Source organism: Mytilus trossulus, chromosome 1, assembly GCF_036588685.1.
Source record: "Mytilus trossulus isolate FHL-02 chromosome 1, PNRI_Mtr1.1.1.hap1, whole genome shotgun sequence".
Lineage (NCBI taxonomy): Eukaryota > Metazoa > Mollusca > Bivalvia > Mytilida > Mytilidae > Mytilus > Mytilus trossulus.
This window is the reverse complement of record NC_086373.1, coordinates 101,856,768-101,879,567: the sequence shown is the minus strand read 5'-3', so window position 1 is coordinate 101,879,567 and position 22,800 is coordinate 101,856,768. Positions and strand designations below refer to the sequence as shown.

Sequence of the window (22,800 nt, the reverse complement as noted above, 5' to 3'; positions counted from 1 at the left end):
TTTCCAAATTGTACACAAGAAACTAAAATTAAAATAATGCAAGACTAACAAAGGCCAGAAGCTCCTAACTTGGGACAGGCGCAAAAATGCGGCGGGGTTAAACATGTTTGTGAGATCTCAACCCTCCCCCTATACCTCTAACCAATGTAGAAAAGTGTGTTGTTGCACAATATATACAGAGATACTTGCGTTATCAAAACTATTGAGCAGTATAAAAGACAACCAACATCAAACTCCTTTAAAACTGCATTGTGAGATAGCATGCTATAATGATTTTTGCTGATGGTCTAAGTAACAAGATACCTATCAGGGTTGGAACCATAAGACGAAGAAACTCACTTTTATTTACAGACAAAAATGGAAAAGACAAAGCAATATTCCATAAAATATAATACACAGAAATCTGAAGATTGAGCAATAGTAGCGTGGGAATGTTACAGCATAATATGTATAATACTCTAATATTGGGAAACTGTATTCTGTATTCGGTAACAATTTGATCACTTTTGATTAGGTCATTAGTCTTGATTCTATAAGGCATAAACAAATATGTTTTTCAGATCACCATTATGTACATTGGGTTAGCTATTTAATTTCATTTAATAGATATTATACAGCCATGTGATAAATTGAAATTGATTTTATCTTATATAATATATAATATATAAGATTTAAGTGCACCTTATCTCTACAACTCCTTTCGTGGATGATGTAAACTTCTTATATCATTTGGTAGTGAAACAGATCTGCTATATAGTATTATTAAAGTCATGTCAGGGTTCGTCAAGCTTTGTATCTGATTGACATGATATATTCTCATCACTTTGAAGAGCTTTTTTTATGAATTATTGTTAAATATTTTTTAAAACATTGCAAGGAAAGACTTTTTTTAACCGATCTTATTGGCGGAAAACCCATAGACACAAAAGTAAAATTTCCTAGGATGTCGGGTCTAAACCAGGTTGCGGCGTCAATAATTTCTAACGTCTGTTATCAGGTCGAGTTGCTAAAAACACTAATGATGTGTCAATGATACATGGTATAGAGTTGTAATAGCATTAGCAAAGTTCATATTAATGTTGATATTTGTTCCCTTCAATTATAGATAGATAATTGTCTTTTAAACTTAATCATTGGGTCGTTTTTTAGGTAAACTAGTATTGTTATTAAATGTCAACCAAACCGTAGTAAACTTTCGGTTATATTAAACATTCTGTCCATATTTACATGCGTTGAGCTGTTATACCTAATTTAACATTATGGTTCAATTGGAAATTAATAAATATACTTGTCTACAAATTATCTTGCTATTTTCAGCCTACAAAAAGAAGATTGGTTTTACTGGACCTTTATTGATAGAGCCTAAACCAAAAGAACCATCAAAACATCAGTATGATTATGGTAAGAACTGGAAACACAATTTTAAAAAATCTATTTAATAATATGACGATGCTATAACTTCAAAATATATTTATTGTAAAAAAGATAAAATAAAACATAATAAAAAAACATGTGCTGCAACCTTCACAGGAACAATACGAAACATTGTGAATCCAGGATATTAAACACAATACGGTAACTTGTAAATAAACTCATCATAAATACCGCTAGACGCGCGTTTCGTCTAGAAAAGACTCATCAGTGACGCTCGAATCCACAAAAGTTAAAAAAAAAAAAAAAAAAAAAGGCCAAATATAGTACAAAGTTGAAGAGCATTGAGGACCAAAATTCCTAAAAGTGTTAAATGTTACTTTTAAAACAAAAAAGATCTTTTCAAAGTAATAAAATACTTTTTACATTGTTAAACAAATATTCGGAACTATTTCGATTTTTCTTGTACAACATATGTTAAAAGTAGACAAACAATAAATATATGATAAAGATACCCAAACTGAGTTCATGTTAAAAGTAGACAAACAATAAATACATGATAAAGATACCAAAACTGGGTTCATGTTAAAAGTAGACAAACAATAAATATATGATAAAGATACCAAAACTAGGTTCATGTTAAAAGTAGACAAACAATAAATATATGATAAAGATACCTAAACTGGGTTCATGTTAAAAGTAGACAAACAATAAATATATGATAAAGATACATAAACTGGGTTCATGTTAAAAGTAGACAAACAATAAATATATGATAAAGATACCAAAACTGGGTTCATGTTAAAAGTAGACAAACAATAAATACATGATAAAGATACCTAAACTGGGTTCATGTTAAAAGTAGACAAACAATAAATATATGATAAAGATACCAAAACTGGGTTCATGTTAAAAGTAGACAAACAATAAATATATGATAAAGATACCCAAACAGGGTTCATGTTAAAAGTACACAAACAATAGATATATGATAAAGATACCCAAACTGAGTTCATGTTAAAAGTAGACAAACAATAATTATATGATAAAGATACCCAAACTGTGTTCATGTTAAAAATAGACAAACAATAAATATTTGATAAAGATACCAAAACTGGGTTCATGTTAAAAGTAGACAAACAATAAATATATGATAAAGATACCCAAACAGGGTTCATGTTAAAAGTAGACAAACAATAAATATATGATAAAGATACCCAAACTGAGTTCATGTTAAAAGTAGACAAACAATAAATATATGATAAAGATACCCAAACTGTGTTCATGTTAAAAGTAGACAAACAATAAATACATGATAAAGATACCTAAACTGGGTTCAGGTAAAAAATTATTTAACCCTTCAACATTTCTAGAGCATTTTTATTTATTTTTAGATACTAGATATAGGAAGATGTGGTGTGAGTGCCAATGAGACAACTCTCCATCCAAATAACAATTTAAAAAGTAAACCATTATACATTTGTAGGTTAAAGTACGGCCTTCAACACGCTATAAAGGGCCCCAAAATTACTAGTGTTAAAACATTCAAACGGGAAACCAACGGTCTAATCTATATAAAAAAAACGAGAAAATTTAGATGAAGGCAACACAATTAATCATTCTTTCAAAGATATATACATATATTTACATATATTTACAGGAACCTCTACTCTTATTTGATAACTTACAGAAAAAAATTAAGTTGAGATGCCATGAGATATCATTTAAACGTTGAATGTTTTTATTACAGATGCCATGACAGTTATTGGGTTCCTGAAACATTTTGGATTAGAAAATGACTACAAAGTAAGGATAATGATGTTTTTTCTTCTTTCAAAAATGCATTGCAAATTTGTACACGATCGTTTCAAATCATCATCTAATTGTTAATTGTCTACTGTTTTAATTCAGTCATGTGTCCATCAAATGAAACAAAAATATCAAGTCTTTCAGTGGCTGTTTTTTTACATGTATAGAACATTAGTGTAGTATCAATGCCTACCTTCAGACAGCATCAATCATATAAACTTTACAGTCATTGTATAATGTCAGTTCCAATTGAAAGTATAAAAAACATACAAGATAATTATGCTGTTTTGATTCTTTAACTTGAGCAAAGATATGAATATCCTAACATTATCAGTTAACAAACAATTTTTGATTAAATTTACCAATCAGACTGGTTTTCATCAGTGATGTCAAAGCATTTCTATTAAATATAAAACATTTGTACTCTTGTATTAAATTTTAGCTATTTGAGCAGATAGACATGTTTATAAAAAGATATATTTTAGACCAAGAAATTGTATATTTGAATATACAATTTCTTGTATACGCAACAAGTAAGGCAAATTTCAATTTTAAACTGTTTTGATTAAAATCAGTCCTGGTGATAGGTTTATTTAAGACAAATTACAATTTCAAACTGACCGAGAAAAACGCAGAAAGCCAATAATTTCCACATGGTTAATGCATATGATTGATAAGAGAATTATCAGAGAATTGGTAAATTACAGTTTACTGGATTGTATTTACAATATTAATTAATCTATTGATTTCAGTGATCCAGTAATCAACAGTTATCAGTATCTGGCTTATATTGAAATATGGTCTAGAATGTTTAATCCATGTAAAAATTAGTGGATATAACAGAGGTTAGAAAACTAAGTGTCAAGTGTGATTGATTTCAATATTATGACCAACAAAACATTTCTATTAACTCCTGTTGATTTTTCATATTTCATTTGATTGGATTGTATTTTTTTTTTAATATTATTTCAGCTAAACATAGAACCTAATCACACGACCCTAGCTGGACACTGTTACGAACATGACATAGTGATGTCATCAGCGTAAGATTTATAATTATTTCACACATCCTATTAATTCTTACCATTTTATTTTAATCTAATTTCCGGGTATCTGCATATTAGTGTCTCTGTTGTTGTTTGATTTTTTTTTTCAAATGCATCCATTGGCAAGATTGGTTAAAAAAGTTATATAACAGAATAACAGAGCACACCTTTAAAATTACGAGGAATATAGAACTGATTCAAATAAAGCGGAAACAAAATCTTTAGCTTGAAAACTATTCGTTATGCACATCGATGTATTACTTCACGTTAGTAATTCAATCAGACATTTAGGTAAAGCACAATATACTGTTTACAAATGTTACTTGATACAATTTCTACATCACAACCCAGTCCATAAAATAAAAAAGAAGTAAAAAGTCCTTCCGTATAAGATACATCCATAAATACGACGTTGGGGTCACTTTTGGATCAGATTTGCGTGAATTGGCGTTAGTTCTTTTTTGTTTTCTATGAAGTGTGTTTGTGTTCTTGTTCATCTTGTCGTACTTTTATCTCCCTTTACAATAGGGTTGTCACTTTCTCCACGTGACTTTCTCTTGACTTATGAGATTTAAATGTTCCCTTGGTATATTTTGTGTCTGATATAAAGCATTTTAAAACCTTTTTATTTTTGTTCTATTTCCAAGCGATATTCTAAAAAGAACCATTACGAAGCGTTCCTCAAACCAATAAAACTCTACATAAAGAAACATGCTAATTTTCTTTACACATATATATTCTATTTGAGAAGCAGGCGAAGTTTTGAAGACTCATACTGCGAGAAGTTGCTATGAAACTACTATACATGACATAAATATACAATCAAATTCAATTCTAAAAATCGACATGAAAATTCGTCACAAAAAGGAATTGAAATGTAGATCATATATCAATCTAGTTTTTGAATTACTTTTCGTGTATGAAAATGGACAATTGAAACAATTTAAATACTTAACGACAATATGGTTTTGTTCTATTGTTCATCATGGCAAGCAAGTGAAATGATTTAGACGTGTACAGTTATTAAAATGATTTTTATGAATCTCAGTTCGAAATCAAGACGCTCGCATATAATGCAAAAGTCAACATGCTGCTTCAAAATCAAATAATAACAAACCTTCTAATATTCTCAGAAATCAATATCTACGGAAAATGGAATTGTGTCATAATCAGAGAAAGGTCCAAATTAAAGGCAACAGTAGTATACCGCTGTTCGAAATTCATAAATCGATTGAGAAAAAAAATCCGGTGTGCAAACTAAAACTGAGTGAATTACATCAAATTTAAGAGGAGAACTACGAACCGACAGAAAACAAACATTAAAATGTCACAGACCTAGAAACTAACTATAATATAACAATGGCCATTTTCCTGACTTTGTACAGGACATTTTAAGAAAACAAAAATTGTGGGTTGAACCTGTGCAAAACCTCCCGCTTCTATGGAAATGTTAAATATAACATTAAAATGATAACATTACATGACAGGAATACAGTATCGTCGTCTAGTCATGAATCAAATTACAGAAACGATGCGATTATAGGAAACTTGAGTTTTTGCACAACACAAATCTTTCTTAAAATAAGCATCGAATACATACGAAATTTGAAATTCCAAAGACTTTCAAATGACCGGCATACAATTATTCTTGCTTGTTGAATACAAGATGTTTCGGGAATTCAAATGTTTACAGAAAAAAACATAAATAGTAATAATATTATTAAATACCAAACTCCAAGGACAATTCAAAACGGAAAATCTGTTCTGTCCTTTAACAAAGGTCAAAATTAAAAGCCCTAATCAGACGAATAGAAAACAACCATCTGAGATATAGGAAACGAGAGGTAAAAAGATTAACTGTATCATATCACGAATATTCAAAATCCATGATATTCTTAAGATACTTTTTTAAAAATTATATCCTACTTAGCAAAAATCTATTGTCGTACCCTTTTTATTGAAAAATTGTCACTGATTGTCCTATTAAATAAATGGTGGTAGATTCTCTTGTATAAATTTTAAGGAGGATGTGGATGAATTCAACTCCGTCACATATATTCTGTTCTTTGAATGGAAGGTTAATGATCATATGCATATGTCTTGTATAAATATCAGTATTATTGATTAAAACATAAACTTTTAAGTTTTTTTAATTGTATCAAACTAGCATGAAACTTAAAACTTAGTGTTCATCTACAGAAATAGACATTCATTAACCGTACAATGCACCTTTAATGGAGAGTTTGTACAGTTGTTTTGTAAATGACACTTTCACTGTATTCGATATAAATTCTTAATTTTTGCGTTTCAAATTGCATTTACTAATAAAATATAAAATGTAGAAAGCGTCAGTGCCAATTTATGTAGCTAAATATAATTTCTTATGTTTTTGTTATCGTAAAATGCATTGCTATCAATTTTAATTAAAACTTTTTTAAGATCTAAATAGTAAAGAGTTTTGTTTATGACAAGAGACGATTGAATAGTAAAATTGGTTTATCGAACATACATGGCAATGCATTAACTTTATTTTGTTAAATTGGTTGTCCCATAAATCTGTTGCATGTAAACTGTACATTGGCAAATGCTTTTAAAATCATTTCACGATTCTGTTAGTTATTTTACACAATATAGTAGAATCATTGACTTATAGATATCATTTAAAACATGAAGCTATCTATCAACCAACATTATCCTTATAGTAGGTATTTTACAAGCAATTTTCAAGGTTAAGGATTGTCTTACAGAAGGTAGTTAAATATTTTTAAATTGAGTTACATAATTATGATATTTGCTTAATTTATGTTTCGGACAATAGTGTTGTTGTTACATATATAATATAAGCTTATATGTATTTTATAGTCTTTAATCAAATTTAACACTTGCATCGTTTAAACCAATTGACATTCTGTTGAATTGCACAGCAACTTATATATCATGATTTAGTAATATGTGGTCGATACATCTACTTGCAGATCATCAGTCACTTTAGGGTACCACCAATATAGAAAGTAAAATCCTAAAAATACTGCACTCAAAGGAAAATTCAACAAAATAGACATTCTTCGGAATTTGCATGACTGATAGGATACATTTGTTTTTAGTCCATAAATTTTCCAATTGTGTAAAAATGCATCTATGATGAGTTTACGTACATCCTTCATTGCATTTTCCACGGTTGTGTTCTTCTGTTTTGTTAAGTGTCTGAATAAAACGAGATTGTTATATGGCTTCGAACGTTTTTGGTAAAATTAGTTATCTGCTTACCCTTCCGGAGCACCTGAGATCACCCCTAGTTTTTGGTGGGGTTCGTGTTTTCTATGTTGTGTCATGTGTTCTATTGTTTGTCTGTTCGTCCTTTTCATTTTTAGCCATAACGTTGTCAGTTTATTTTTGATTTATGAGTTTGACTGTCCCTCTGATATCTTTCGTCCAATGTTTCCAATAGACATGAAATCATGTTATACGGCTTTTTATGTCCGTAGAGGAATAGGCTTTTTATGTCCGTAGAGGAATAGGCATTTTACTCTTAGACTGCTGTACTTCCTGAAATTGTTTTCCGATCTCTAACTTTTGTATGCCTCTAGAAAATGTTAGGAAACGTTAAGCTTATAACCACAAAAAACAGGGAATTTTCCTGTCTTTACTTTTAACTTTCTAAGGTTATGTCTCTTTATAAATGGAAAAAGTTCAGAATTGTTTGTTCTCGTGGAGGTTCTCTAATTTAAGTTTTCATTTACCAAATATTATGAATCTAATACACAATGCTTCTAAGTTGTGTGGCGTCACTTTTACAATTGCTGAATTTTTCGTTTCCGTTCTCTACTTTAAGTTTGCCCTAATAAAATGTTATGAAACTTATATACAGTCAGGATCCTACTTCGTCAAAACTATCTCCCAATTACGCCAGTTCATTTTCACAATCGTAAAAATGGAAACCATTGTAGCGATGACGCGCTACCAATTTTGCTCTTGGAAACCGATAAATTTATCCACATTGCACCAATACGATCCTTATATGTCAGTTATATTTTAAAAGACAAATGTATCAACTAGCTAATGAGCATCAGTTAATGATCTTGTCTGCATTGATTCAACTTAAAACTATTATCTGATCGGTTGTCAGGTAGAATTTTCGAAAAATCATAAACATTTAAAAAAAATCTAATTAAATATTTCGTGGAAGGGCAGACTAGATTTTTTTAGTGGTTGAAGACTATAAACCCAAGTTATCACACACAAAAAATTATAATTTTTCGAAGATATGCATTTTCATCATCCAACTTGTAAGACTGTCGTCAAGTACTTTCAGTAAAAAAATAGCTATTCGGACACACCTTCCCTGTTTTTGTGACTCATTAGATAGGTATTTCACTTGACCCTTATATTTCATCTTTTAGTACTGTTATGTTTTTGTGTTATAAAGTCAACCTGTAGCTTTAATATATAACGATGAGAGAATCTGAAGCGAGACGATGTATGAAATATTCTTACTTTGAACGATATCAAGACAAAATACTCAACTCAAACACGCCCTAACATAAAAAGGTTCACTCGATTTTCTCTTTTCGATACAATTATTACCTATTTTTGGAATTTTTTCTTCAGTCACATAATGGAAGGGCAGACACGAAAATTACTGAACTAATAGATTGATATCTTTTCCGTCCGTGGTAATTTTTTCAAAAAAATCGGAGGTTATGCATTTTTGTCATCCAACTTGAAAGATACCCATGTCGTCGACTTGATATCTAGTTGTTCTGCTTAACTATGTACTAGATAAATTGAAAACTTATGCAAATGGTGTTTTTGAAAAAAAATACCTCGTAATTGAGAAGAAAATTGCAGTTTTGTTTGTTTCTATTAACTTTAAAAAAAAATGTCACTATAGTAAACAATACAGTAAACATTTATCGCCTTCTCTAATAGAGAGCTTCGATTCTTTTGTTCTATTTCAACCTGGTTTCCGACTGTATACAATGCGTATTACCACAAAGCTCCGATAAAGAACGAATTCGGTTAGAGACACGTGCATCGTTTTTGAGTTATGTCTCTTTATGATGTTATATGCAAGTAGGGGCTTTATCTGAGTCCCATGAACACGTTTCTCGTTTATTTTTCTTTCAAATTACATAACATATAAAACTGAGAATCCTACATGAATACGGATCAAGTAATGAAAACATTTAAAACTCCTTTTTAAATCATTATAAGTTTGAAATGCTAGGTTCAATAGATTCGAAACCTTTTTTTTATACATTTCAGGTTTGGAATGTTAGGTTCAATAGATTCTAATACAGGTTCTCCTGATTTAGGATGGGATACAGATCAGTTCCCAATGGATACTAAAAATGCTACGATGGTGATGAAGGTAAGATTTAGTTCCTAGTGAAGATGATAAAGAAAAATGTGTGCATATATAGTCTATATTTTCCTATTTATATCAAACATGACAGATGAATCCAAACACATATATTAATAACTACATGGTATAGTATAATTGTAATGAATATATTTATCTACTGTGAATCATTTACAAAATGAGATGCAAACATTCCTATTCTTCTAATATTTATGAATGCAAGATGTTATGGAATATAAACGTGTCGGAAGACATGTGGTCAGATTTAAATATGCACTTTTGTAAAGAATCTGACAAGTGCGTATCGACTGTCTTTACAGTCTGTTATCATTTTCTAAACATGACCAATATATGAATATTGATAAGGTTAACATGTTAATTGTCTCTCTATTCCAGACAGTATTGGAACAGAATGGCATACAGCCTGGAGGTTTGAACTTTGATTGTAAAGTTCGACGAGAATCTACGGACTTAAAAGACATGTTTATTTCGCATATAGGTATGGAATATATGATAAGAAAATCAGCATTCCTATTTATTCTACTCACTTTATTTTTCATTTCTATTTTTTGTTCTATAAACACTTAGGTAGCGATAAAGTAGTAGTTGCTGTATTATCAACTATATAGACTTATTACATGAAATACACAGTGCAAGTAACTGTAATGAGTAACAAAGAACGTGTAAGGAACAATTTTTAAAAGAAATAGATTCAAAGCCAGAAGTGTTCCTTAAACGTGATCAAACTGATACGAGAACACCTTTTCATAGTGTTTTACAACTACAAATTTCACAAATCTTAAATGAATACGGACTAAATAAAAAACGATAAGGTCAGTGAATCTCCATACTGAATTACTAGCCTCTTTACTAATGGCTGGTGTTGGACTGTTAGTCCCAGAGAATAACAGCCTCCCCTTAAATGGAACTCTCACCTTCATTTTATATCTCATAAACCTAGTAATTGTTAAAATCAGTTGTGTTGAAACTGCTAGCGCTATAACAATCAAACAACAATTCGAGTATTTTTTCTAGAAGTTTTTCAACAAGCATAAAACAAACCCATATCATTATTGCAATGGTACATTTTTATAAATCTCAAGGCTATAAGTGAAACCATATCTTAATGTAAACTATTTTTATTGTACGAGTAAAGTGCCAATGGTAAACTCTGTGAGGTAATTTGTCAATTCTGTCCAAATGTAAATCATACTGCGAAAACGACATTGAATTGACAGATCAATTTCACACTTTTGTCTTTGAGGTAGAATGTTGATTGCCTGACTCCGTCATATCATGTTACCCAATTATCAAATGAATTGTGTATGGCCTTTTAACCACTGAGATCATTTCATTGCCTGGTTGACAAATTCCGTTCTATTATTCTAAATTAGACTTGAAAAATGTGTCTCGTCTCTGTGTTTAATGGAAATGCGATCAGAGTTGACGTTCCATGATTGAGACAGACTGTTTTCATTTAACACTTATTATCTAAAACCAGCTTTATTACTGCATTTGACGTCGTTACGTCATCCAGCCATGCTTTGCATGTTTGAATTAGACATTTACTTTTTGTATGTCTTGCCAATCAGTGGCTTTTTATAGTTGTACTTTTATGTATTGAATATATTTTTGTTTTAAATGTGTACTGTATATATGGTGAATTATATACTACTGTATAATTATTGTCTGGTACTATATTGCGTACTTTTCACGGAATTACAATGTATAGCACTTGGAAGATTCCATGTAAACATTGCCTGAGGTTTATCTTATTCAGGTATATGTGCTAGTTTAGTAATGTATAATTGTTGCAAGTTATCGATCTAGTAGTTTGTTCTTGGCGATCAACTGTTGGTGCCATTGTCACCAATCTGTTTTCTTAATTAGCGAAAATGATGTCATTGTCAATGTTCGAATATTCCATTTTTTTGTTTAGTATTTCATTCCTTCTTGCAGGTTAAACATTTAAGTACATTTACATGTATGTTACATACAATATGTCTTATAATAATGGTTCAATTAAAGCATGTCTTTTTGATAAACTGCTTTATTAGAATAGAAAATATTAATCAAAGACAAATTTTGATTTTCAATACAATCTATTCTAGAATACACCAATCCATGTCGTATTTTTCTGACACCTAGATATTTTAACCATTATCAGCCATAACTATGGATTGTACATATCAGTATATTTCAACATTGTAGAACACTTTAAATAAACTTTTATAGGAGGGTAATCGTGTTTGCTCAATCTTTAGATTCCTGTATTTACTGTGTATTGTCTTATTGTTTGTGGTTTTGTGGTTTTGCTTCTGATCATGATGATGTATTACAAATTATAATCTTTTATTGCCATCTTTTTAACATCTTCTTTTATCCTGATGGTGGATAATACAGAAAAAGAATTTAAACCGCATCTAATTCATATAACATTATGTTCATCTTCAATCATTTATAAATCTAAATTGTTTAGGAAAACCAAAACCATGTTTGGTGTTTGATAACTAAGTATAGAGTGTTGCACTTTCATTTCAGATAAGCATAATTAATTTTGAGTTGAAAACATTATTTGTAACAAATTTCATTCAAATTGTTTTAAAAAAAGACAATAAATGTTGAATTTTTACTAATGCTTTTTGTCCTTGTGCGCACACTAAAAACTACATTTGTTTTGGTTGCAAAAGATATCTGATTGCAATTAAACTTTATGAATTAATTTTGCTGATTGTTCATTGTATTCCTTGGTTATACTTGTGAATAACTCGCGATTTTAATTCATATTTGACTCTTCTTCCCGAAAATTCTCAGATTCAGCTGTTCTTGTGTGTCTTTAATTATATAGTGAACTGGGCTTTTACTTTTAAGCTGTCATTTAAATAAAAGAAAATTATATTATTACTTCATTGAAGGTGCGATGGATACATTTGCAAGGGGACTGGACATAGCTGCTAAAATCTTAACTGACGGAGTGATCCCTAAACAAGTCAAGGTAATCGTTTATTTTAATCATTTATCCTCAAACGGATAGGAAACATATTCCTTTTATGATATAAGAAATACAATTTATATCGAAGTTAGACCATCATTCCTACAACTATGAACTGCCTTAACCCTACGAATGATTTATTTTCTTAACTATGTATATGATACGCTATAAAAAGTTATGTACTATTCCTTTCTACTTGTGTTCAATTATTTCCGATTTATCCACAATTCATGTGTTATATTTAGTATAATATGACTTATTAGTATTAGTATTAGAAAAGTAATACTCCTCCTCAATTTATGTTGCAGGAAAGATACAGTAGCTATGACACAGGTGTTGGACAGAAAATTAATAAAGTTCAAACTTCGTTCGAAGAATTAGAGGTAATTAAGATATGTTTATTGGATATAGAGTAACGTGGTTAATTTCATATCAGGGGAAATAGAACGGATAGAATATATCACCATAAACTATTCGCACAATATAGATATTAAAACTTTCATATAGCGCGATGTTTCTCGGCCTTGGATGGTAGAATTTGGATCTATAGTATTCCAACACTGTTGAACATATGATTGTTAATGATAAAAGAAATTTGTAAAAATTAAGTAATGATTGCTACATAATTCGCCCGTTTGATAATTGTTTTTAGTATCGCTGATATGCCATGTAATGTGAAATCAAATTTTGTTTAGGACAACTCATTTGCAACACTTTAATAATGTCGTCTAAGAAAGTAACTTCAACTTTTATAAAAGTGTAAAATATGTTTTTGTTTACTAATAAATTTACAAACATCAATTTAAGAGTGATAGCTACAATTTTGATAGCTATCTCTTTAGTCTTGTAAATTATAGGTAAAGTACAATGCATAAGCCTAAGTGCAAGATAATTATCGGTGCTTGATATTTTTTAATTCAAACATATAACTTTATCATTTTTCCATAGCCAAATATTTCATACTACACTTTGTGATTACCCTTGTTTTTCAAGTAGGCTATCGAGATATGTTAACTATATATATATATGATTCACACTTAATTTATGTCATTGTTTTGATAGGTGAATTTTTCGAATACTACATTAAAATTTCAATTTTTTTTTATATTATTGTCACAAGTGTTGACTGACCTAATAATTTGAGTTGTCTAGCCTTTGAATAAGTAACTGTTGAAAAACGTCAAACGTCATATATCATTATAATGTGCCAGCACTTTGTATCCATCATTTTACTAGTGTAACTTTTAAAACAACGATCCAGGAGATACTTAATACACTCCCGAATCCTAGACGACGCCATGACACTTAAGGAAAACGATAAAAAAAAAAGACAAACATCAGTTAGCACTGCTGCTGAAAATTATAACCATCGAAAAATTGTGAGACACCAAAGACGCTCTAAAAGTGTATACCGATCCTGCTCCAAAAGTCGCAACCGTCGGTTAAAATGTTAAGCATCGGTCACAACTTACCGGTTAGCACGAACGGACGACTAACGGATGAAAATAAAAGTTGTCCATTGACAAAAATGTTATCCGTTGGGAGTCCGTTGATGTACTGACCGAATAAAACGGACGTCTTACGGATGCATAATGGACACACATCGGATATGCAACGTACGAGAAACGGACACGTACCGGACAGAACGGATTTAGAACGTACATCCAACGGACGAGTACCGCATAAAACGGACACATAACGAACGCGTACCGGATAAACGGATGAACAAGATATACGGAAAAGTCAAATCGCATAGATATTCAAATTTTTTCGGTGTAACTGGTTTTGGATTGTTCTTTAAAATTACGCCAAAGGGCAGTGTCTGGCCTGACTAAGAACTGCCTGATTGTGAAGACGTGCCTATACTCTAAGATTGATTATGAATAATAAGAATTCATGAACATTAAGAAATCTGACATACCAATAATTGGCATTTATGACTCGAAATTTTCAATTGGCATTTATCCGTTTCAGATCCGTTCATCATCCGTTTGATCCGTTATACGTCAGGTAGAAGTCCGTTTCTCATCCGTTCAACATCCGTTTTATCCTTAAACGTCCGGTAGAAGTCCGTTGGTGAATTTATCTTCCAGACCTCCAACGGATGTATAACGGACACGTAACGGATAGAAAACGGAAACGAAACGGACGAGTACCGTACAAAACGGACGACTAACGGACTTTTAACGGACATTTAATCCGTTGGACGTCCGTTCAAAGTTTTGAACATGCTAAAAAATTTTCACCGGACAGAACGGACGTCGACGGATAAAACGTACGCTTAACGAACATGCAACGGATATGGACGGAAGTCTAACGGAAACGAATGGACATGAACAGATTGAAAATAGTTATCCGTTAGGCGTCCGTTCGAGCTATCCGGTATGGTGTGACCGAGGCTTTAGATATGTATGCGTTGCTTCTCAGATGTTGCAATTCAAGATTTGATGACAGGTTATTTTGTCATTGTTGTTTCAATTTTTATTACCAAGAAAGTGACACAAATGTTTTTTGAATATATCCCGATAATTTGATATCTAATTCAACGTTTTACAAAATATTTGCATCAATTCTAGGCATCAATATGAATTCAATATTACCTCGAAGTAAAGAAAAGCATAAAATTTCTAGATCATGGCCACTATGCGGAAGTTGTAATCATTTTGTTTAATCAGCTGTTCGCCATTTGTATATGATTTTGGAGTTCAAATGATTTTGGAGTTTCAAATATTTATGGCCTCTGGCATCCCTGAAAAGACATTACATGTCGAAATATGCATCTGGGGCAGTAAAATTGATACCGTTTGTTGTTACTCAAACAATTTATGACATATTCAATTATTCTTTGATCTCGTCTAATGAGGCAGACTTTACAAAATGAAATAAAGTAGACAAATAAACAGTTATGTCATATCGCCTAATCCTTTTGTACTACTTAGTTTTATGTTATAATGCCGCCATTATACAAGCTACCATTATTTATAATTAATTGTATACAAAATTGAATTATGCACACGATTTGTATGTTTATATATTTTTTTCTTACTGAATTTACTATGTTTTATTATACGTATTGCTTCTTGGAAATGACAGTTGCTGCTCACAAGGAAGCTATTAAACCAAGAGTGCCAAATGGTGAAGTTGAAATCATCCCTTCGTAAATTTTACGGACGCCATCACGAGTTGGTTGACCGTTATGGAATAACCGTTTCACAAATTATATCGGATATATTCCTTACGTCGTAACTACAATCCCCTTCCCTTTCATGAATGTGACCTACCGAATTAGACTATTTACCGGATTTGTTATCACATACGCAACACGACGGGTGCCACATGTGGAGCAGAATCTGCTTACCCTGCCGGAGCACCTGAGATCACCCCTAGTTTTTGATGGGGTTCGTGTTGTGTATTCTTTAGTTTTCTATGTTGTGTATTCTTTAGTTTTCTATGTTGTGTCATGTGTACTGTTGTTTGTCTGTTCGTCTTTTTCATTTTTAGACATGACGTTGTCAGTTTGTTTTAGATTTATGAGTTTGACTGTGCCTTTGGTATCTTTCGTCCCTCTTTTAAAGTCGGTCATTGGTTTCCATTTGCTAATTACAACAATGTTTGTAAAGGCAGCAACCTGCAAGGTCAGAAAGTTATCACTCAGGGGAAATATATAGGAAATACCTATAATTGTGTTTCCTGGATTAATTAACACACTTATCCAGTTTTATGAATCACTAGAACAATACGGTTGAAACAAAATGTATTATCTTGACTTCTAAGTAATATGCTTACTTATGCTATATTAGGACAATTTCTTTTAAGCGATATAATTTAATTAACTCCTTTTGATAAAATGTATGTTTCGATGGTAAAATATCCTAACCTCTTTGATAAATAACATTTATACCACAGTAAAATATGATTTAATCCCTTTTTTAATGAGGTGAACATTATAGGTGTATGTTTAATGCTTGTATTACTACAGTAAATATACTTATGTGCAATAAAATAGCCGCCGTTTAAGGCGTTTGTTTTCATTGTAAATTATTATAAAAAAACTATGTATCATAATAGATAACGCTGCTGTTTAATTTGTGACTTTCAAACATGACTGTTTAGTGTATTATTTTTATAACAACTTTATATTGTTTTCTATTTAGGAATATATAATGAAGAAAGGAGAACCAGAAGTTGCATCAGGCCGACAAGAACATTATGAATCAATGCTCAATTCTTACATGTGAAGATAATTGTTTAATTTAGCCGATGTTTGTAGATATCTGAAGTAGAGATTGATTTAGATACTAGTACTTAATTCTGTAGTATATTATTCATTATAGGATTATTTTTATCAAAATGTAAAATTCATTATATCGGTTTTGTAGTTACTTAATATGTTCCCATTCGATGTATAGTGTTTAATGAATTATATTGCAGTTCAGAGGTTTCATTTATTTTTGAAAATGGACAATTTAGTCATTTATGCCAAGTAAATCAAAATTCATTGTGTTCTTTATCTGAGATTCTTTTTAATTTCCTCTTATTTGTCTGGCAGTAAAACCAATCTACATTAGTATCTACTCAAAATGACGTTTGTCATTACAATTTTAGGTCAGTGTTATGATTTACTCATTTTATATCGGATTTTAATGTCTTAAATGACTAAAATCAAGAAATAAAAATAAAAATGGGTTAAATGTTCTTGTAAACAGCACCAGCTGTGGGTACGCTTAAATTCTAAAACTCCAATGAAAATACGAGTAAACAGTATGCATTGTGAATCGAGAACCAGTTGGTCGAGTGGTATGTATCGCTTTGGTAAATAAAAAACACCACACCTACTGCTCCAGTTCTTAAATATTCGGCTTACTTGCTTTTTTTCAATCTACGGATCCCGATTTTAATTATTCGTTTACTTTATCCAAAGGTTTATTTATATACACAACTGAGTTTAACCCACAATTTGTTTTTGAAATACCCTGTATCAAGTCAGGAAAATTGTTATATTGTAGTTCGTTTCTGTGTGTGTTATATTTTAATGTTGTATTTCTGTTGTTTCATTGTTCTCCTATATTTGATACGTTTCCCTCAGTTTTAGTTTGTAACCCGGATTTGTTTTTTCGCTATCGATTTTTGAATTTCGAATAGCGGTATACTACTGCTGCCATTATTTAATATCACACACCAAAAAAAAGATATGATATCAATTTGATATCATACGTCCATGATTTGGTAACTGTATCAGTTTTGTTTAGACATTACTGTGTGTCAGCTTAAGGCGAACCAATAATGGTAGGTTAATAATATTTGACACTCAAGTATATTTGCAATGTCAAATTACATTTCAATTATGACTGTCTATTGCAAAGTGTATATTTGGAAGTTCATTTTGAGGTCAGATTAAGCGCATTGTAATTTAATTATATTTGATAATAAGTTATCAAAAGAGATTTGACATGTCTCGTGTTCAATGACATAAGTTTAACCCGTTCCCTCAGTCATGGTTCATTGAATTTGGAAACGTTCCATAGTTGACATGTTTAAGTGTTGCCTTTTAAAATTTCAAATCACAGGCGATACATTAGAGGCAGTAAATTGGCAATACCTAAATGAGAAGGGTAAGAAGTCAATAACCAGGCAAGCGTCCAATTAAAGCAAAACGCCAATACAAAGAAATAAAACCGACAAAAAGACAAACAACAAAAACACAGATCGAGCAGCGCGAAATCAATTAAAACTATATGACCTCAACTGAAGTTTCTGGAAGAGTAAGCAATTAATGTTCATTCCATGTGGTACCCATCGTGTCGTCAATACCAGTGTTGACATGAATATTAATTATGTGGTCATTATGCAAATGTTTTCACCTGTCCTAAGTCAGGAATCTAATGAGCAGTAGTTGTCGTTTGTTGATGTAATTTATACGTGTTTCTCGTTTCTCGTTTTTTTATATAGATTAGACCGTTGGTTTTCCCGTTTGAATGGTTTTACACTAGTAATTTTGGGGCCCTTTATAGCTTGTTGGTCGGTGTGAGCCAAGGCTCCGTGTTGAAGTCCGTACATTGACCTTTAATGGTTTACTTTTTTTGGAATTGTTATTTGGATGGAGAGTTGTCTCATTGGCACTCACACCAAATCTTCCTATATCTATCATTATAAATTTCCTGTTTACAAAACTTTGATTTTTTTAAAAAACTAAGGATATTCTTATCCTAGGAGTAGACTACCTATGCCGTATTTGGCATATTTTTTTGGAATTTCGGATTCCAATGCTCTTCAACTTTGTATTTGTTTGGCTTTACAACTTTTTTATATGAGCGTCACTGATGAGTCTTTATGTAGTGGAAACGCGTAAATACGCGGTTAAGGTTATATTTGTCTGGGACACATAAATAAAGGCAACAGTAGTATACCGCTGTTCAAAACTCATAAATCCATGGACAAAAAACAAAATCGGGGTAACAAACTAAAACCGAGGGAAACGCATTAAATATAAGAGGAGAACAACGACACAACACCGAAATGCAACACACACAGAAACGGACACATAAACACTGAATAAAACCCATAAGTGTGGTACACTATTAAAGGCTCCAGCATGACAAAAAAAAGAAATCCAAACGGCATACGTCATGCTACCAGGCTGTGATATTATTGTCCAACTTTATCCAAATTCATAAATTGCTATTTTAGTGAAAAGACAGGGACAATTTAATATTGATACATCGTGCTGAAAATTGTCGTTAGTTCAAGCAGTTTGCATTTTTCTTTGGTGTGTATGTGCATACCGGCATTGGTGACTTTTTAAAATATATTTTGCATAATTTGATTCATACAAACAGCAACAGAACACGTCACTTACCTCCAGGTTAATAGGAGTTCGTGTTGCATTTGTTTCAAGTTCCTGATTACCCTTTGGCATCTTCACACTTTTCGTTCATACCATGTATCCTGGAATATTGCGCGAGCTTTCTACTGATTTTAGATAAAGAACATGTTTAACTTAGCATTACTGATATGTAATTGCCTTTAGATTTATAAATATGTACATAAAATCGAGAATAAGATCCATCCAATTATGGACATTTCATAGGTCAGAAAAACTCTGTTTGATAGATTCCAAAGATGAAAAATAAGCAAATCTTATCATTAATTCGCCTACTATATCAGAGATCTACACGACAGTATGCCAGATCTTTATGTAAGACAACTTTGAACGTTCAGACAAGACAGTTTGTAAACAGAACAAAAGAGTGTACTAGATTTATTATCTAAATATTTATTTTCAAGGTAACTAAATCTGATAGAGCTTTATCTTATGTTTAAAGAATTTGCAGTATTCACATTTATTTTTAAGCATGGTTATCATGTGGGATTATCTGGCATCAACACATTGTTTTATCATTGTGTCTGATGCAATTGTTCAGTTTGTTTAGATTTCCTAATCAAAATGTTTACTGATACCACAAAGTAGCAACACACAAAAAACAGACAAGGCAATTACAGGTCAATATACGGTATGAAAATCATTAAGTAGAGCGATAATATAAGATCTGGTTAAGTCGTGTTGCTATTGAGTAATGCAAAACTTTATAAGATTAAGTCATCACAGTAGGCACACACATGTATCAATACTGCTGCAGACATGAAACAAATAAGAAATAAAACAAATCAAAAATAATATGGTCAATACCTGAGGTTATACCATAAAAATATACAATGCCCTTCTTTCTATTTCATTGTGGTGATCTTATAAAAAAATAGTCAAATTTATTTAATGAAATGTAATGGATACACTTGAGTTAAAAAGTCTTTTTATTTTTTATTCTGTCGCTCTAAAAAATCATATAATTTTCATTCAAAAGGTCTGGTTATTAGCTACCACAAGATCATCCTCCTTCTAAAACTTTAGTTAATCTGAAATTAATATAGCGTCTACTTTAAAAATATCTGGTTTATTAATTATTCACAAAATGGTCTTTTTCAGCAACTATTGCTCGTCTGAATTATAGGTAGCTTTCATTCCAAAATTTTGATTTTTTAGTAATCAAAAAAGTTCTGATCGATAGACATCACATCCAATATCATCTACTCACTGACACATTAGTTCCTCGAACATTCTTGTAGTTTCTACTCAAACAATTATTGTTGTTATACAGCAAAAATCATCTTTCGTTTGAAACTGTTGGTTATTGAAATTCAAGTAGCTTCTACTAAAATATGTTCTGGTTTGTATAGGTGTTACAATGAAAATGGTCTTTCACTGAACTTCTTGCCCCCCCCTGAAATCCAGGAAGATTCCATTAACAAATTTTGATCAATTGGTACCACTAAGCAGTGCTCTTTTTATGTTTTAAATATCTATGGCTTATCATTCGTTGAATTCCTTGTTAATTGTTTTCATGTTGATATACGATAAAAAGACAATTTTCCCTTCTACTAATTATAAGTGAATATTTATATATAATAGAGCACTGGTGGTTGTTCAAAACACATTAGTTTAATGGTCTGAGGGAACAAAAACGTGCATAATTTATAAATAATACGATAATTGAGTTTTGTCAATATATATTTGTTTTCTTTCCGTATCACACGATGGATTGTATGTTGAGGTGTTATATAAATTAATAAACGAAATTTTTATCTGACTTTAGGAATCTGCAATTTATATAAAGGGTACACGGTGATGATTTTGTATAACGAGTTTGTTTTTCTCACTGTTAACACAGCATCAATATTTACGACCTATAGATAATGCTGTTATTTTGCAGAAGTGAAAAGTACAATACGTCCTCCATCACAATTGTCTGTTTGTGTTATAGCATCAGTGAGCTTGCACTATCAATCTAAGTTTATTCTTTGCAACATTAGTGATTGTAAGCAATTGATGCAAACTTATTTATGCATAGAAAAAATAAACAAAGGGCTGTTAGCGCTCGTGTTGTTTAATATCTTATATGATTGTTCCTCTCAAGTAAGCGTCAAACTGTTCGATCACTCAGAAACAACTAATTGGTTTGAATCCATAAATATATTTTTGAAAACAAAACGAAAGTTCAAAAAGTAAAAAAAGGCATTGACATGGTGGAACATTTGACACAGTTATCCAATTTGTAAATAGGTTTTTATCCTGTACACATCGCTTCACAAAACTCGAATAAAATTTACGAACATATGTCTCCTCACTGACATGAGTATTTAATCGGCCCTAGTGATAACTTCCGTTTTAACATTCACTCAAAATCAACTTCAGTACTTCCATAATGATATTCAAAAATATATTTGATAAATTTATAATAACTAGTCTATCATTAGACTTTATTGCTGTCATGCAGTGAATACAAAACTTGAGGCAAATCACAAAATGTCACCTAATATTCATATTAAAAATATTATTGTTTTTATAAATCGACTTTAGAAGGGTATACAAAGATAGCTCTAGCGCAAGGAAACTGTAACAGTATCGTGGATAAGGACTTATTGATAGTTTGTAGCTACGTCAGAACTCGTGCATACGTAACATACGTCTCGTGTTGACATCTGACTGCTGGTTACACCGGGTAGAACGAACATCACTTTGATTTCTTCTGAATGAGGTTTTAAAACTTATTTCCTGTTGTATCAAATAACGTTTGAATTTAGAAACATATGTTTATCTCGAAAGTTTTTTTTAGTATTAAAATAATATAGACAAACTATTTCCATTTCCCCTTTCAGAATCCTGTTCATATTCAACTCAAATTCGACCAGAATCATTGTCACGAAGTCTTCCTGGTAATTTTTTCACTGACACTGTAGTAAGCAAATCAGGCTCTCTAGGATTCAAGACCTTTCTGTCGTTAATAAATTAGCACCCACAAACATTTTAAACCCGCCATAGGCTTAATGTGTCTCGTCCAGGTCAATGTATTAATTGATATTTTAGTTTGTGAAAACATTGTTTATTGTATGTTTCATATGTTGTTGTTGACTTTTAACTTGTTTGAGTATATGAGAGTATTCTGAGTTTGGTGCTGTGTGCCCCCTGTCAGTGTTCTACATGTTATTGATATTTTAGTTTCGGAAAACATGATTTATTGTGTTTTAATATGTTGTTGTTGACTTTTAATTTGTTTGAGTATATGAGAGTATTCTGAGTTTGGTGCTGTGTGCTCCCTGTCAGTGTTCTACATGTTATTGATATTTTAGTTTCGGAAAACATGATTTATTGTGTTTTAATATGTTGT

General features: G+C 31.2%; 1 protein-coding gene across 1 annotated transcript in view; it reads left to right on the top strand.

Annotated features, from left to right (window-relative positions):
• LOC134694091 (xylose isomerase-like) overlaps positions 1-17,015 on the top strand; it is a 33,032-nt gene extending 16,017 nt beyond the window's left edge. Inside the window, exons 8-15 of the mRNA XM_063555089.1 lie at positions 1,318-1,401; positions 3,122-3,177; positions 4,153-4,223; positions 9,492-9,597; positions 9,985-10,087; positions 12,504-12,583; positions 12,889-12,963; positions 16,735-17,015. Coding sequence (XP_063411159.1) covers positions 1,318-1,401; positions 3,122-3,177; positions 4,153-4,223; positions 9,492-9,597; positions 9,985-10,087; positions 12,504-12,583; positions 12,889-12,963; positions 16,735-16,818 — 659 coding nt within the window. The 3' untranslated portion in view covers positions 16,819-17,015. The remainder of the gene's footprint in view (positions 1-1,317; positions 1,402-3,121; positions 3,178-4,152; positions 4,224-9,491; positions 9,598-9,984; positions 10,088-12,503; positions 12,584-12,888; positions 12,964-16,734) is intronic.
• Positions 17,016-22,800: the final 5,785 nt, after the last annotated feature.